The sequence below is a fragment of the Peromyscus eremicus genome, chromosome 12, assembly GCF_949786415.1.
Source record: "Peromyscus eremicus chromosome 12, PerEre_H2_v1, whole genome shotgun sequence".
In the NCBI taxonomy this organism is placed as follows: Eukaryota; Metazoa; Chordata; class Mammalia; order Rodentia; family Cricetidae; genus Peromyscus; species Peromyscus eremicus.
Genome location: NC_081428.1, coordinates 64,779,501 through 64,796,677, shown reverse-complemented (window position 1 = coordinate 64,796,677; position 17,177 = coordinate 64,779,501). Strand labels below are relative to the sequence as shown.

The 17,177-nt window shown below is 40.4% G+C and overlaps 1 protein-coding gene across 4 annotated transcripts in view; it reads left to right on the top strand.

Moving 5' to 3' along the window:
* Positions 1 to 1,032: 1,032 nt before the first annotated feature.
* Opa1 (OPA1 mitochondrial dynamin like GTPase) overlaps positions 1,033 to 17,177 on the top strand; it is a 75,859-nt gene continuing 59,714 nt past the window's right edge. For 2 of the 4 annotated variants that reach the window (XM_059276810.1, XM_059276808.1), the window contains exons 1-6: positions 1,033 to 1,252; positions 7,095 to 7,413; positions 8,042 to 8,138; positions 9,377 to 9,484; positions 9,947 to 10,000; positions 10,822 to 10,889. In XM_059276810.1, coding sequence (XP_059132793.1) covers positions 1,221 to 1,252; positions 7,095 to 7,413; positions 8,042 to 8,138; positions 9,377 to 9,484; positions 9,947 to 10,000; positions 10,822 to 10,889 — 678 coding nt within the window. In that variant the 5' untranslated portion in view covers positions 1,033 to 1,220. The remainder of the gene's footprint in view (positions 1,253 to 7,094; positions 7,414 to 8,041; positions 8,139 to 9,376; positions 9,485 to 9,946; positions 10,001 to 10,821; positions 10,890 to 17,177) is intronic. The other 2 variants (XM_059276811.1, XM_059276809.1) reach the window with 1 other exon arrangement.

Below are 17,177 nucleotides of genomic sequence, written 5' to 3'. Positions count from 1 at the left end.
TGCTATTGTGAATAGATGGACCCAGATTTATGATTTTGACAACTAAGTGAAAAGGGGGGTGCATGTGTGTGAGTGGGAGTGAAAGAAACACGTCCTTGAAATGAGATGAGTGCAAGACCCTTCGACGTTAGTTCCCACTAATGCCATTTATTGGCTTCATAACCTATCACAGGCAATATCCCTTTTATAAGCCCCCGATTTCTTTTAAAAATACAAAATGGTTGACTTGAAGATGAAAGAGATATTTAGAGTAATGCAACTAATTTAGATTATCAAGGAGAAAATGTAGCTAGAGAAAGGAAAGAATCCACGATGCCCAGAACTTAACTGGAACTTTTGAACATTAAGAAATAGTTGGGAGAAACAGATAACTAGGGATCTAGAAACCGACTGTGTCTGAAGAGGGGGTGGTAGGGAGGAAATAGGAAGGGATGGGCTACAAGGAAAGGGGAGGATGAATCTGACGTTTTTTGAAAGTCAAAAGAAGACTTAAGAAGAGAGCTTAGCTGAAAGGTGCTGAAGGGCCATTATCCGAGATACAGCGCTGTTATGAGACTTGACAAGGACCATTTCAATAAATCAACGCCAATAAAAATCAAATGAAAGCCAGCTAAAGAGAAAATAAAATCAGTTGCGCCTTCATTAAATACTATATGTGTTTATTCCAAACTAAGAGCTTAACTGTCCGAAGTCCCTTTCGGATAGTGTACCACGACTCGACCTCCCACCTGTATGATTGTTCGGTTACGAAAATGCTTTTAAACAGATCTCATTAAATTGGCTGCTCCCAAAAAACATTCGTCGTGTGTATTTCATGCACCCAGCTCGCCCAACCTTCTCGCTCGGAATCCGTAAGACAGGAAGTTCGTTTTCAGAATTCCAACCGGGACATTGGGAGGGCGGGGCTGGGGGCTGGGGGCGGGGCGACTAAATGAGCCCCGCCCAGAGGCTTCCGGTGCATGCGCACGTCCTCCGCGGCCCGTTTGTGCAGCCTTCCTAGTGTTCCTGTGGGTGATCATTTCGGTGACGGACTGACTACGGGTGCCCGGCCGGCCCTTGCGGAAGTCCATGCGCCGTTGGGAGGGACTCGGCGGCTGCTCTATTGCCCTTGTTGCCGAGGGCCTTTTCCCGGGTCACTGCGGGAGCAGGAGTCGGACTGAGGCCGACACGGGGCTCCCACGTGGCCGTCTAGGCGCCTGTGTGTGGTCTGCGCTGGCGGGATGTGGCGAGCACGCCGGGCGGCCGTGGCCTGGTAAGTGCGGCCTGCGACCTGGCCCCGTTATGTCATGTTCTGGGCCATTTGGACAGCGGGGTTGTCCCATCATTACTTCCTGAATGTGCAGGTGACCCTCAGAACAGGCCGAGGCTCTTAAAAGAAAATTCCCCCAAATGTTTGAGCACCCGAAATGACAGGAGCTGGCCGGTGACCACTCCTTGTTCAACTCGAAGGTGTTGGACGCCTTCAGTCTTGGCCCATCGTCGGTGTCCCTTTCGCCCCTGCCCTTGTGATCTCGCTGTTATCTCTGACTCTGGTTGCTGCTGTTATTGTTGCTATTCTCTCTTCGCCTGGCTCTGTCCTTGTGTCTCTATCTGTGCGTTTCATTTAACTGTCTTCTCCCAGCCGTACGCCATGTATACTTTGCACTTAGAGCTGCTTGGGCTCTTGTGTACGAAAGGGCTCTGCCTGTTTGCCTGACCCTCTGGCTGGAGTCAGGACTAGAGCAGTGACGCACATGAAGAGATATCCTCCTCAGAGAAGATCTAGTTGAGTGCTGAGGTACACTTCTAGATACAGCGTGCTGCGTGTGGCGCCACTTTTCTAATCACGCTGCTGTTTTCGCCCTAGCCTGGTTTTGAAGTAGAAAAATCATAAAATATTTTTATTTATGTGAATTGTTTGCTGTATGCACTTTAATGATATTAAATTTAATGTTATCTATGTAATGTGTTCCAATAATATGATATTTGTTCCAAGCTTAACACGTTGTTTCAGACATTTGATTATTAGGAAGTTATATGTACCAAGGAAGATTGGGAAAATGTAGCTCTCCTGAATTAACATCACCTTTGGACATGAATCTTAAATTTATTTAGAATTTTTAAAGGATTTTGTTTTAATTGTGTGTATGGGAGAGGGCGGTATGTGCACAAGAGTACAGGTGCCCTGTCTGGGTAGAGGGGTGAGATCCCCCTGGAAATGGAGAGCAAGCGGTTGAGCGGCCTGAAGTGGATACTAGGGACCGAACTAAGGTCCTCTGCAGATACGACAAGCATTTCTAACCCTTCCATCCATCTCTGCAGCTCCCTGGAACTTTTTTTTTTTTAAATGGGTATATCTGTTTTGCCAGCATGTCTGTCTGTCTGTGTGCCACTTGTGTCTGCTGCCCGAGCGACCAGATCACAGCATTCAGTCTCCAGGGACTGGAGTAACAGAGAGTTCTGAGTCGTCATGTGGCTGCTGGGAATCCAACTTCTCTCTTCTGGAAAAGCAGCCCTTTTTCTTAAGCAATAAACCATCTCTCCAGCCCTCCCTCAGGAACTTATCTTATTGATTGATTGATTGATTGATTGATTAATTGATTGAGTTTTGTTTGTTTGTTTTGGGGTTTGTTGTTGTTGTTTTTGGTTTTTTTGGTTTTTCAAGACAGGATTTCTCTGTGTAGCTTTGGAGCCTGTTCTGGAACTCAATCTGTAGACCAGGCAGAGATCCACCTGCCTCTGCCTCACAAGTACTGGGATTAAAGGCGTGTGCCACCACCACCCAGCTAGGAACTTTTTTTAGTGGTGTAAATGATTTATTATACTTAAAAGGAATGAAACCCATTTGTTTTGTCAGAGTTAATTATGAGTCCAAAAGTGGAACTGCCTCTGCTACAATGTTGTTATTTTTAATATTGTGGGATTTTAATTTCAATTCACAACCTTTGGTATTGAAATAAGCTATTTACAACTTTTCTACTATTTTATAACTAATGTGGAGACATCTAATTTTCTGTAAAACAGAAGAAACTGCAGAAGATAGCATATTCTTTTTAAACACCAAAGTATGTAGGAAACACTTTAAGTTGAGTATACAGATAAACACATGTATAGTTTGCATTGTTTGTTTAATCAGTTGTTTACCATTATGGTGAATTGTTTCTGAAATTATGGGTTCCACAGTCATGGCTTTAGCATGTCTCATGCCAAAGCACAGCTTAGCTAATTTTAAATTGGGTATATGGAAAGCTGGAAAGCCCCAAGCTCTGGAATTTGCCTTTTGCTGTAGTTCCTATGCAAGTTCTGAAATATTGCAGCTAGTCCTACTCTAGACATAAGGTGGAAACAGACTTTCTGTATACACACAAAAATACTCCTTCTGGACAGGTCAATGGAAGACTGATGACCAACTTTTGGGGGGTGCAATAAGTGTTTGTGTAAAAATAATGAAAAAATTCATACTAGACAGTTCTATATAGGTCAGAGATGTGGTAGTGGAGCACGAGATGACTTGTGGTGATCTGCTTTGCATCACATTTGAGTTTTGTTTTCATGCTTCTTTAGAGACAGAAGTCTTTTTCTCTTCATTGCCTCTGTTAGGATCTTTCTTGACTTTGTCCTTTGTCTCAGATTTCTTAAGGCTTTGTTCAACTGTGGGTTTTCTTGTTCATTATTTGTATGGCTTGACCTTTGATTTTTTTTTTTTTTAAAAAATCTCTTTCTTCAGTTCTGCAGAATTTTTGTTCAACTTTATTTTCTTCCTTCCATTGCATCTGTTCTTTTTCTTTCTAAATACTTTTGAAAGAATATGAGATTGCTTAGGTAGGTTCAGTATTTCTTCATTTCCAAAATAAAGACATGGACTCCCTTTTTTCTCCATATATATTAAAAGATATGAGGTCATCTTGGAAGACATAAAATATACCTCTCTCTGCAAGATTAGTTGATGTTTTCTCCAAACTGCACAATTATCTTAACCATTGTAAAAGAGAGAATGTTTGTAATGTACTAAGCTGTAAGCCAAGTCACAAAACTACATGTTGTAAAGTCCTTTTTATATGACAGTCTGTTTCTGAGTATGCCCAATAAGAGGGGAACTCTACTGAAAACGAACAGGAAGCCTCCCAAGAGGTGCATAGGCATATTTATACCCAGTACTTGATTCCCTGATCCCAGTGGACCATTGCAGTGTACCCCATGGGCTGCATTATACCTCCCATCCCCCCACTTTGATACCACTTGTTTGCATCAGAGCTTTTGTTTTCTGCATTTTTCTTTATTCTGCATCCTAGCCAGTGTCCTCAATTTATTTTCTGCTATTGATGTATATAAATGCAGCTTTGCTTTTTTAAATATTCACTAAGCTCTTTTTTTAATGTTTAAATCTATAAACATTGTATTCTCTAAGATCTTTGAACATACTCTTATTGAAGTTGCAGTATTTTCAGGAATGCTGTCAATACAAGTGATAGCATGCTAAGAGCTGCTGGTTTGCTGTAAGGGTCTGGTTGTCTGGGGACTTTTAAATATGAAGGGCCAATGACTGACGCAAATGCTTTGTCCATGCTGCTCCTTAATGAGAGGGACGGATGACTAAGCAGGCTTAGTGTTTTCTGATTATTTCACCTACAGCTTTCCTCTTCCGGCTTTTATGGCGTGGACAGGTGATCTGAGCCTGTTACAAATGCCGGTATTGATGACAGCTCACTCTGGGGAGCCTCCTCCGCATAGACACGTGCACTTAGGATCCCAGGTCTTCCCTGACAGATGGCTCAGCTTCCGGAGGCAGTTGCTCTCCTCCTCCTCCTCCTCCTCCTCCTCCTCCTCCTCCTCCTCCTCCTCCTCCTCCTCCTCCTCTTTTACCTATATATCAAGAATACCACGATGTGGGGCTGGAAAGATGGCTGCTCTCGAGAGGATCTGGGTTCGATTTCCATCACCCACCTGACAGCCCACAACCATCTGTAACTCCAGTTCCAGGAAATCTAATGCCTCATCTGGCTTCTGCTGATACTATGCACACATGTGGTACCCAGACATACATGCAGGCAAAATACCAATACATATAAAATAAGTAATAATAAGATTTTTAACACTTAAAAAAAATAGAATACCTGATGAAGACTAGCCTTCCCCTGAGTGAGCTTTTATCTGTCTTTGAACTGGAAGCTCTGAACAATGCCTGTCTTAAGTACAGGGATTTGCTTTGAGTCCTTTATGCCTCCAGAGGGCAATTGAGGAGTACTCTATGTCTAACTACTGACCTGGAACATCCTGTTCCTGTGTCTTATGCTTATTGCTGCCACCATTGTGAAAATAGGAATATTTAGGATTTGGACAGAAATGAGGGAGAAAATAAGATATAAATGCCCTAGGGCAGCACTTGGTCTTAGAGTTCATCTAGGTGGGGTTATATTCGGGTTAGCACCGTTCTAAAAAGTAGAAATAACCTCTTGAAGGTTCAAAGGCTATTCACTCATTCATACAAAAGTTAAATACAAATTAATACTAAAGTGACATTAAGCCCTTACTCTGGTCTAGCCTTTGCTATGTTCTTTGCAGGCCCCAAGGTGAGAGGGAGGGTAACACAGTCAAAACACGGGATCACAGCAAGGCTGTGTCCTGAGGAATCCAGAGGAGGTATTAGGCCTCCAGAGTGTCCCGCAGCCCCATTTCCAGTGTTGCAGCTGTTTACACGGGTGCTGCTCTCCTCACTTGTCCAGCGTCGTCTCTTGTGGAAAGAGCTCAGGCTTTATTACAGAACTGAACCTAGTTTCAGCCTCTCTTTCACTGTGAGACAAGACATCGTTTTTTTTAAACGGTTTATAAAAGGAGCTATCTATTCTTTCAAGTTTTTCCACGTGGGAGCCCACAAAGGTTTCCTAGTGAGATCGGAGCTTGCTTTACACAGCAGGGCTGCATTAGGGGATGGCTGGACCAGGTGTTTGGGATGGTCTACACTTGGCTGGGCTGGAGAGGTCTTTTGCTCCACCCCTTGGTATTTCTTTAAAAAGCCTTATAGTGGAGACAGAGGGGGCTGGTGGGTTTGGACCCAGGCCCTCCTGAGGAGGCTATTCTGTGTTTTCTCTCTCTCTCTCTCTCTCTCTCTCTCTCTCTCTCTCTCTCTCTCTCTCTCTCTCTCTCTCCCCCTCTCCCTCTCCCTCTCCCTCTCCCTCTCCCTCCCTCCCTCCCTCCTTCCTTCTATCTACAAATTCCTCATTTCTCCCTGCTCAAGAGTACCCTGGGGGAATAAGAGGGAGCTGGTCTCCCTCATTCCCATCTTGGGTTTGTGAAAGCGTCTAACATAATGTCTCTGACATAACTGAAAATGAGCTACAGCCTGGGATGCTTTTTGTGTGAGAAGTCTCAGCTTCGTGTAACTAGACAAATGGACATTCTAACACTACTTAGCATTGCACCTCCCCACAGGATGGAACCAGATGTGGTTGAAAAAGATAGGGCATGTAGGCTTCTTGTGCGAATGCTCCCTTCTGTGCAGGAAGGAGGGTGGGGTGGAGCCCAGGCCCTTAGCCTGTACAGTGAGATCTCGTCTCTTGAGGGCTATTCTGCTACTTGCATTTTCCTAAGGAACCAAGATTAACTTAATTTCCATTTCTGCGCTAATTTAGGATTGGGAGGCAGAACAAGTGGATATTCTTGACTGCTAGAATTTTTGTCCTTAAAAGCAGAATTTTGCATGCCCTTTTGTTACCAGCTGTTACAGTGCACAGCTGTTGGGAAACTAGTACCCACCTCTTCCTTCTTTGGTTTCAATTCCTTGGACGAGTAATATCACAGCCCACATAGAGTAAATTAACATGTAGAGTCAGGAGTCCCTGTGCCTGGACTTACATTCCACCTTTATTCCTTGGTCAGTGTCTTCTTGGGCAGTTGTGTTTATTTCTTTGTCCCACATTTTCCCTCGTCTGTAGAATGGGGCTAGTGTAATTATTTTCATGGCAGGGTTTTCAACAGGATTGAATGAGCTGGCACACAGCAAGTGTAAACTATCATGTGATGGGGCATGGAGGTCAGTATGCATGTGTGTTCTTCTCTGTTGGTTCCTAGGCATTGTCACCTTCTCTGATGTTTTCCCATCCTTTTTGTTTTTTCAGTGAAGTCTGCCAATCACTAGTGAAACACAGCTCTGGCATACAAAGAAACTTCCCACTCCAAAAACTACATCTGGTTTCACGAAGTATTTATCGTTCACATCATCCCGCCCTAAAGCTTCAAAGACCCCAATTAAGGACATCATTTCAGCAGTTCTCTTCTCTGACTAACCTTTCTTTACATAAATTAAAACTGTCTCCGATTAAATATGGCTACCAGCCCCGCAGGAACTTTTGGCCAGCAAGGTTAGCTGCAAGGCTCTTAAAACTTCGATATATCATACTGGGATCTGCTGTTGGAGGTGGCTATACAGCCAAAAAAGTGAGTTGACTTTCTTACTACAGGTCTAATTATTCCAAATAACGTCGTAAATGTGTATAGCATGGTAGAAAGAAATTGTCATTTTTTTCTTTAGTGAATAAAATATGATTAGCTGTTGAAACATTAACTGTACATATTTGCAATGTCCTGTGTTGTTTCAGTGGTCCCATTTAAATATTAACTATAATTATCGATGATCTGGAAGATGGAGCCCTGGTCTGGGAGTAAGAACACTTAAGTTTGGTTCTGGACATTGCCACTTAGTAGCACAGGAGAAAAAGTCAGTGACATGTTCACGGGATTATTTCTGAGAGTCCTGGGTCCAGAGGCAAGGTGACCTGTCCCCATTCATCTTCCTTGCTTCATGGTGTTACTTAATGCCAACATGAGCCCTGTTTGAAGTAGGAATGTTGTGAGTTTTTACATTTCCCACATTTGATAGAAGAGTACTTACTTTCATTCTACATACTCACCTACAGATTTGTTCTTAAAAGACCTGGGCTCACATAAATTCATTCCGTGAAGGTTCTGAAAGTGATACATTTCCTAGTAGGTTGTTTTAATCAACATGCTTTCTCTTTATATTGGCATTTAGAATATCTGATTGACATATGTTCTTGTCTTTTAGACCTTCGATGAGTGGAAAGATATGATACCAGACCTTAGTGACTATAAGTGGATTGTGCCTGACTTTATATGGGAAATTGATGAGTATATTGATTTGGGTTTGTATCATCAACATTAAAAATAGCTTTTGGATGGGGGGGTGGGATAGAAGTAGTTGCATTGATAGTTTTAACTTTTGAGTCTAATATGTGATAGTTTAAATAATGAAAGTAATCATCTGTAAAAGAAATTAATTTTGATTACATTTATTTATGTGTGTGAGTGTGCATTACACTTGTGTGTACACACATACAGAAACACATGTGCATGCCAAGGCATGCATGTAAAGGTCAAAAGACATTTTGGGGTTTTTTTTGTAATTAAAAGGGATCCTGTAGGTACAGGTACAAGCTCAGGTGTCAGGCCTGGGAATGAGCACTTTTACCCTCTGAGCCATTTTGCCAACTCAGAGGAAAAAAGTATGAGACTGAAGTATCCAACGGTCTGTCAGTTAACATGGCTGCCACCACTTTTATGGAATATTTTCTTCTGGCTTTGCTTGTTAGTTGGCTGTGGCTAACATTTGCTTTCTTATTTAAAAATTGTACCGTCATGGGGATATGTACCTTGGTATTCTGTGTTTTGCTACCTAGCACATCCTCTGCATTTCCGTGTTGCCAGCAGCCTTTCTAAACACCATTTTCAGTATTATGCAGTATTGCCTGCATCATACATACTAGGACCCTAACCAAAAACCCCTCTCCTTGGTTGACTACCTTGGTTATTTGTACTTTCTGCAGCCAAGTTCCTTAAAAGTCTGTTAGTATGCAAAGTGGCTTCAGCCCTAGAAACCCCGCCCCTCCCTTAACAAGTAGGTGAGAAAAGGGTAAAGTTCAATAGCTGATTGCAAGTAACTCAAGATGAGCTTAAAAAGATTGGAGTATTTCCTTCAGTCCCTTTTTAAGACATATGGAGGTGGAATTAATCTGCACAAGTGCTTTATCATGGTGCTTCTTAAAGGTAACCATGTTAACAAAGGTATTTTTAGGAAAGAGACAATTCCGTTTTTTTAAAAAAGAATTCATGTTAATACTGTGCAACAGAATGTATTTGCCAGTACCTCGGTGTAGTGACTGAGGATCTAGATTCTAAACTGGGCTGCCGGGTCTTGAACCCTTCCTGGCCCCCTCACTTCCTGGCTGTGTGCTCTAGATTTTCATCTGTAAGAGAGTTGACAGTAGGAAGTGTTTGGTAGGACTGACTTGAGGTGTAAACAGGTTGACACACTTATAGTCCTCATTTGTTTGCTCTGTCCTACTTTGAGACTGTTTGTGACTCCTGTTTTGCTCTTCTCCAGAGAAAATTAGAAAAGCCCTTCCCAGTTCGGAAGACCTTGCTAAGTTAGCACCCGACCTGGACAAGCTTGCTGAAAGCTTCAGCTTACTGAAGGATTTCTTCACCACAGGTAAGGAGGGACTTTTCACCTGACTTCAAGACTTAGGAACCTCAGGGAAAAGGCATGGATGGTCATATTTGTTCTCATCTTTTAAATTAAAACATTGTAAATCCAAAAGCATTTTAACACAAGATAAACACAAAGTTTGCACAATACTTTTAATCATTAGCCTAATCGAATGAAAATTTGTAAGAAAATGTGTGCTTAGCTTTTAGTCGGTGAATAAACAAATAGTGCTTCTTGACAAGTAGATGAGACCACCTATGCATTTGCTTTTCATGACTGCTTAGAGCCACTATTGTGACTTTAGAACAAAACCTAATTATTGTAGGCCATATAAGATACAGTTGATGAGGTTTCTCCTGGCGTAGTTGCCCAAGTGTTGCCCTAATATGATATAAGTCTGAGATCTCAGACATCTTTGCTTATTCTTATTAAATTTTTATTTCCCCTTTTGCTGATTTTTCACAGGTCACAAATTGGTTAGTGAAGTCATAGAAGCTTCTGGCCCACTTCTCTTGTTAGGTGTGTAACCAGACATTTTTGCTGACCTTAACATGCCTTTTACATGCTTCTAATAAACTAGTCACGAATAAAATTGCAGACCAAATTTATAATCCTGCTTATATATGCTGATCTTTAAACCCAGAACTATATTAGACAAACTTATATCCTTTTGGTGGAAATAATAAAAGAATTACATTTATGACAAAACTAAAATTGCTAAATACGTGATTTAAAATTATTAAAAGAAAATTTGCTTAGCCAAAGTGATTTCTTGAAAAAAATTATTTTTGATAATTGAAATGAAAAGTAATTTTAGCTTGTCTCATCTGCCCTGTCATAGTGACATTGAAATTTGCCTTGTATTATATACGTTGTCTGATGGCAGTGGTACTTGGCTAAATTGTAAGTACTCCCTTGTTTTTTAAAGAAAAAAGTCCTAACCAAAGATTGTCTCATTTTTATTATAATTTTCATTTATATTTTAAAAATGATTGATTTTGAAAATTTTTGTCATTGATTACCAGTCATTTTCTTAAAAATAAAAACATAATTCTTCGAACCTTGTTTGGTTTCCTTTGAGCCATGCTCGCTGTGGAGCCCAGGCTCCATCTCCTGAGCATAGGTGCTGGGACTACGGGCACATACCTGGCCTGTCTGGGTTTGTTTTGATTGGGTTGCATTTCACAAAGCTGGGGATCCAATACATACTAGGCAAGCACTCTGCCACTGTGTCCTGTCTCCCCACCCCACTGACTTTAATTGCTTAGATGTCATTTGGAATTTAGCTTGGGCTGTTGACATCACTGGGGAATTTAAAAAACTGTGTGTTTATCTTTAAGGGTCACCTGGAGAAACAGCATTTCGAGCAACAGATCATGGATCCGAAAGTGACAAGCATTATAGGAAGGTAAGTATGGAGGCCTGAAAAACTTGACTTTTCCTTTCTCTTTCAAAGATTTGAAAATGCTAATCCATTACTAGAAAACACAAAACTGTCTGCTTACTAAGTGAAAACTGCAGGTGTAGCTGCAGCAGCTCTGGAATAGAATCAGGGGCGCCCATCCCCTCTGGGTGTGCTCTGAGAAATAATCATCCCAGGTTTGTTAGCAAATACATGTGGGAAAGGATGGTGGAGACGTTTAAGCAGTCTTCTCTTTCTTGGGACTTCACAGACCAACATATATTCATTCATACATGTTCACAGATCTCCACAAGGCCTGAGAATGTGCAGAGCATACCAGATACATGCACAGAACCTACTTCCTCTTCTGGAGACTTACGTTAGCTTAGAAAAAAGATATGAGAGAATAGAAAGTGAGTTATTAGCAAATAAGTCAGTTCTTATACATTGAGAACCTACATGGTTGTGTATGGATGAGTCCATTGAGAGTACATCAGTTTTAGTACATTCTCAGACAAATACATGTGAATGGTACAGAAGAGGTGTTAATAGGAGTTACTCTGCGTTTCTAATCACATGCCCCGCTATCTTATTCTTAGGTTTTACTTTCATCTTTTTGAACTGGAAAAAGAAATAATTACATGTAAAGTTTTATAAAAATAATGCCTTGATAAATAAATTTATAAGCAAAATATTCCATAAACATTTTAAGTTAAATATGCACTATGTAGTTTATACTGAATTTTAAAGCATCATGGGAAAGAAATAATTTTATGATTATTGAGCAGAAAGAAGAAATAATTTCTGTATTTCCATTTCTTTCAACTTGGACCTTTTTTTACACTATTCCAAATTTTAAATATTTTTCCAAGATTTATTTTTCTTCACCTTTTAGGTAAAACATACTATAGAATATGTATTTGCTTTCATTTTGACCTGTTTTTAACACACATAATTTTAATTAAGGAACACTCTTGATGGTTTGTGCATTGAGCAGTAGGGTTAGAAAATAGCTTATTGGCCGGGCGGTGGTGGCGCACGCCTTTAATCCCAGCACTCAGGAGGCAGAGCCAGTTGGATCTCTGTGAGTTCGAGACCAACCTGGTCTACAAAGCAAGATCCAGGACAGACACCAAAACTACACAGAGAAATCTTGTCTCAAAAAAACAAAAAAAAGAAAAAAGGAAGGATAGAAAGAAAGAAAAAAAGGATAGAAAGAAAGAGAGAGAAAGGAAGGAAGGAAGGAAGGAAGGAAGGAAGGAAGGAAGGAAATAGCTTATCAAATGTGACTACTTTGAGCCAGGAGAAGCCTTGGCCAAGAAACAATAAACTTAAGGTGCAGAGATCAAGTCACCCTCGCTCCAGGTGTGGTTAGGTAGACCCTTGAGCGTGGCAGCAGTGCCTTTGCCTTAATCAATTGGGTATGTCGGTGTCTGCTTCCTCACTGACACTGCGTGGGATCGTGTTAGTAAATAGAGAACTGATTTTAGACTCAGCTCAGATGACTCCCCTAAACTCTGCATGATGATAAATGAATGATCTGTAATTGACCTCTGCAGTGTAGATGAAGCAACAGAATGTATCTTTGGGATTTTAATTATTCTTGTAGATTTGGTTTTATCCAATTTACATGAAAATAAATCTGTTGCTTTTTTTAAAATGTACTCCCTTGCCTCTTTGACAGTAAATGCCCCTTGTAGCCTCTCTCCTTAAATTTTTTCTTAATTTATGGTAATTACTTTCCCCAATTAAAGCTTATTAATGGGGGCTGGAGGTATGACTCAGCTGTTTTGAGGGCACTTCCTGGACTTCCCATGCAACCACCTGAAACTCTAGTGAAAGAGGATCTGGCACCCTCTTCTGGAGTCCTTGGGTAGTGCACTTGCATGTGTATGTTTCCACATGCAGATACATACATACACATATAATTTTAAAATATTTATTAAATTGTTTAAGCTTACCAATTTTCCAGTGATTTATTATAAATATTAAGTATAGAATATTAAATATAGAATTGCACCTATGCTGCTTTTAATTCAGGTTAAATCAAATTGTAGTACATGCTAATATAGCCAGATGTGGTAGCGCACGCCTTTAATCCCAGCACTAGGGAGGAAGAGCCAGGCAGATCTCTGTGAGTTCAAGGTAAATGGCCAGCCTGGTCTACCGAGTGAGATCCAGGACAGGCACCAAAACTACACAAAGAAACCCTGTCTCTAAAATCAAAAAATAAAAAACAAACAAAGTAGTAAGTGGAATACATTTCTACAGCTAGAACGGAGATGAAGATCTGTCCTTTCAGATAGGACAGATTGGAAAAGTCTTGGCAGTAGAGGAATAGTTAGGACCGCTCAGAGCCAGCTGCAAGTAGAGGGAGTTAGGGAACACAGGTATCACGTAATGTGGCCTGAGAGTGAACAGCACCATGAGCTGATGGCTCGTGCTTCCTGTCCTGAGCTCACTAGACTTGTCTATGTCTGGGGATTACAGTGGAGATCTTCAGAAAGCACAGAAGCCATGTGACTGCTCAGCCTGAGCAATCATCTACTTCTATTTGAACTTCTGTTTAGACTGGGAACACTGTTTACGCTGTGTTGATCAAAAGGTCTGATATGTGTCTTCGTTAATAACCATTGAAAAGGGTAGCAAATTCACTTTCTGCTTGTACTACTTTATTGAGGTATGATTGGCATATAGTAATACTACTATATAATAAATGGTCATGTTAATCAAAAGTTTAAAATTTGGAAAAATGTTTTACATTTTTATTCACTGGAGGAAATATTCATGTGAACTTGGTAAAATCCTTGGGATCTGGAGAACTTAAAACTTCCAGAAGCCAAATTAGGGACTGGAGAAGTGAGCCTGTTTTAGTGAGTGAGTGGACTCAAGATTTGTAAGCCAGCACCATAAAGTAGCCACAGGTTTGAAGAATTCTTGTTTCCTGTGCAGCTAACAGCTGCAAGTGTAGATGAGATAGTTCTTGACAAGAATCCACAGCACGTGTATAGTTAGTAGATCAGAAACTGAGCGATCAGAAGTAGGGAAATACCCATGAGGAAAATGGAATGAAGCAGACAGCCTTACCGCATTGCCGAATAAGAAGCACGCTGCATGTTTATGTTATGTAAGAGATACTATGAACATGTATCAATAAACTATACTGTTGTAAGTAGCCACTTAGAAACAGAAAGATTGAATGTAAATTGTAATATTGATAATTACTGATAGTTGTTTTATCTCTTAAAACTATTTATAGAAAATGTCCAAGTAGTAAAATGAATAGTATGCTGTTTCTGATTGAAGTAAATTAAATAACCCAAAGTGGGAAGACGTTTCATTTTGACAACCAGTAACAAATTTGCATTCATAAATATCTGGAGCAGTTATATATTAGGAAACCAGTTGTTTTTAGCTAAACAAATAGCAGAATTATTCAAAGTTTGGAAAGTAGTGCCTAGGAATATTACCTAAAGTTCTTTTACTAAACAAAAACGTAGTATGGCAAATGTTATGTTTTGGGTCCCGATGTGAAATAGTTTATTTCGGTTTGCAGACCATAATGTCTCTCAGCTGCTCAGCCGGCCCACTGTAGGCCACCAACTCTGCTCTGCAGTAATCTGCATATACCTGCCATTGTGCTCTTGGCAAGGCAGGTTGATTGTAGTGGGTCAAAGGCACTTTGAAAATAGCTGTGCACTATTACTGGGTGGTACTGATGCAGACTTTGGAATCACAGGTCCAGTTTTTCCTGTTCTAGACTGTAACCTTCTACAAATGGTTTAGCTTTTCTGAGTTCCTCATTTCCTCTCTTGGAAAAGGAGATCCCCTTGAAAGAGTGTGAGGAGTAAAAGTAAATAAATAAAGCTGTTGAGGGGGCAATGACAACATGCTGTGAGTTGTTAGGTGTTAGTGGTACATTAACATTTGATTAATTTCTTCTCCTTGCTTTGTTATGAAGTCTTCTGGAGATCATGGAAAGTGGGGAAATGATTTGTAGGACTGACCTGGTAGCTTCTAAAGAGTTTTTAAATTATCTTTAACTAGGAACTACAGGTGATTAATAGGCAAAAATCAGCTGTTTTGACTGACTCAACCCCTGCTCTACCTGGGTGATAACCCATCTCAGATACGTCAGGCCCTAGTTAAGATGCTAGGCATTAAAATAAACAGTGGAGCATATCTCTGGGCCCAGGCACTCAGGAGGCTGAGATAGGTAGGAGGCTCGCTGGAAGCCAGGCCTTTGAGACCGGTCTGGGTAACATAGCAGGTGAGGTAATTATCTTAGCCTGTTCAAGCTTTATAAAAGAAAGGCCACAAACAACAGAAGTGTGTTTCTCACAGTCCTAGAGCTGAACTACAAGAGCAAGGTGCCTGCAGGGGGGACGTGTGGTGAGCACTGTCTGTATACATGGCAGGCAGGACTAGGCAGCTGCTGGCATCTGTCTTACAAGAACACTTGACCCGGAGGCCTGTGACCTCATCACCATGCTGCGCCCCTGGTTCTCTTACTACCACAATGAGGGTTAGGTTTCACTAGGAATTGGTGGGAGCTAGTATTTAGACCCTAGCATAAGAGTTCAAATTTATTAAAAATCTTTTCCACCAAACTCATTAAACTTTAGGCTAGCATTTTCAGTTGGTTTTTAGAACTCTAGCTATAACCAAGTTTCTTGATTTAATGCTGTCATTTTTTTACAATTGTGAATGTTAAACCTGAAACATGAGACAAAATTATAGTGTCAAATTAACAACGACAAAAATAGTGTTAAAGAGTATTGGTGGCGCACGCCTTTAATCCCAGCACTTGGGAGGCAGAGCCAGGCGGGTCTCTGTGAGTTCCAGACCACCTGGTCTACATAGCCAGCCAGAGTTACATGGTGAGATCTGTCTCCAAAAAATAGGGGAGTTCTTTTCTTTTTTTGATAAATTACAAAAGGTAAATTGTAGAAGTTATCTTCCATAATTGTTAATCATAATCATTGTGATTTGTAACCATCACTGTGATCTATATATAATATTTTTTAAATGATGATTCCTTGAGAGAAAAGAGTTCACGCTCAGAAGAGTGTTGCAGGCGAAGGTGTGTTTTGTACATCTGTGTGTCTGGTCCATCTGTCTCTTGGCTGTTGTGATGCTCAGAGACTGGCAGCTGCACAGCTTATTAGTTGGTCCTCAAAGCTGGGGAACTGAGCTTAAGATGCATAGGTTAGTGTAAGCCGTTTTTTTCTGTGTCTAATTCTTGTTTTCTCCTACTTTTTTTTAGGAGGTAACAGTTAATTTCACCAGTCTTCAGTAACAGTGCTTCAGTAACAGACTTGGAAGGAAAGTGAGGTGTCGCTAGAAAGAGTGGTTTCGGGTAGTCTAATAGATATTACAAATTAACTGTATAGCTGTGTGTAGATATAAGCAGTGACTCAGGGTGGGGTAGTTAAGCTAAGTCAAAATCACTTGGCATTTTATAAGTCAGTATCAGTGGTATGTAAATATTAACAGGTATTCTACCAGGTATGTCCAACCTTTTGACACTGTGACACTGGTTGTCATTTACAAAATTCACACTTGAAAACTGCACAATTGACTTTAAAAAAGTCAAACAAATACAATGTTTTAAGTAAGTTTGTGCTGCATGTGGCCCATGGATATTGTGTTGGACACACCTGCAGGCTAACACAGGAAGCCTTCTTTAAGCACTTGTTTGTGTCATCCAAATACTGGGTGATTAGAAGACATGATGATCAAGATAAATGTGCTAATACACAACCCTGCTAAATGACTTTCTGTTGTTTGATGTATGGAATGAAAAGAATGATGGGAAAAATTAAGGTAGTTGGCAGTGACTTTGATAAATTTGTCAGTGATCATAAATCTACATATACATATATATATATAATATATATATATATATGTCTTGAGAGCATCAGTAGATAGGTCATCGATGAGTCCTTTTGTACTATTGAATTGGGAACAAGTGCTGACATCTCTCGTCAGCTGCTTTCATCCTGTGATTTGCTGTAAATCAGTCTCGTTCATTGTCTCATACTGACAGTAATCATAGTATCAAAACAAAAATGAAACGAAAATCCCCAAATTTTCTATCTGTTTTTCTATAACTTAAAACGTTTTACTGTAATGCAGCCCACCCCTACCCCTGTGCCTGTATTATTTTTAGGAACTCTTTTTATGGTTACCTTAATTTCTTGGCTGTGTAGGGTAAATTAAGCTTTCTACAAACTAAAATTTGAAAGTACTGTCAGCCAGCCTTTTTATTTTAAGAGACTTTCTAATACTACA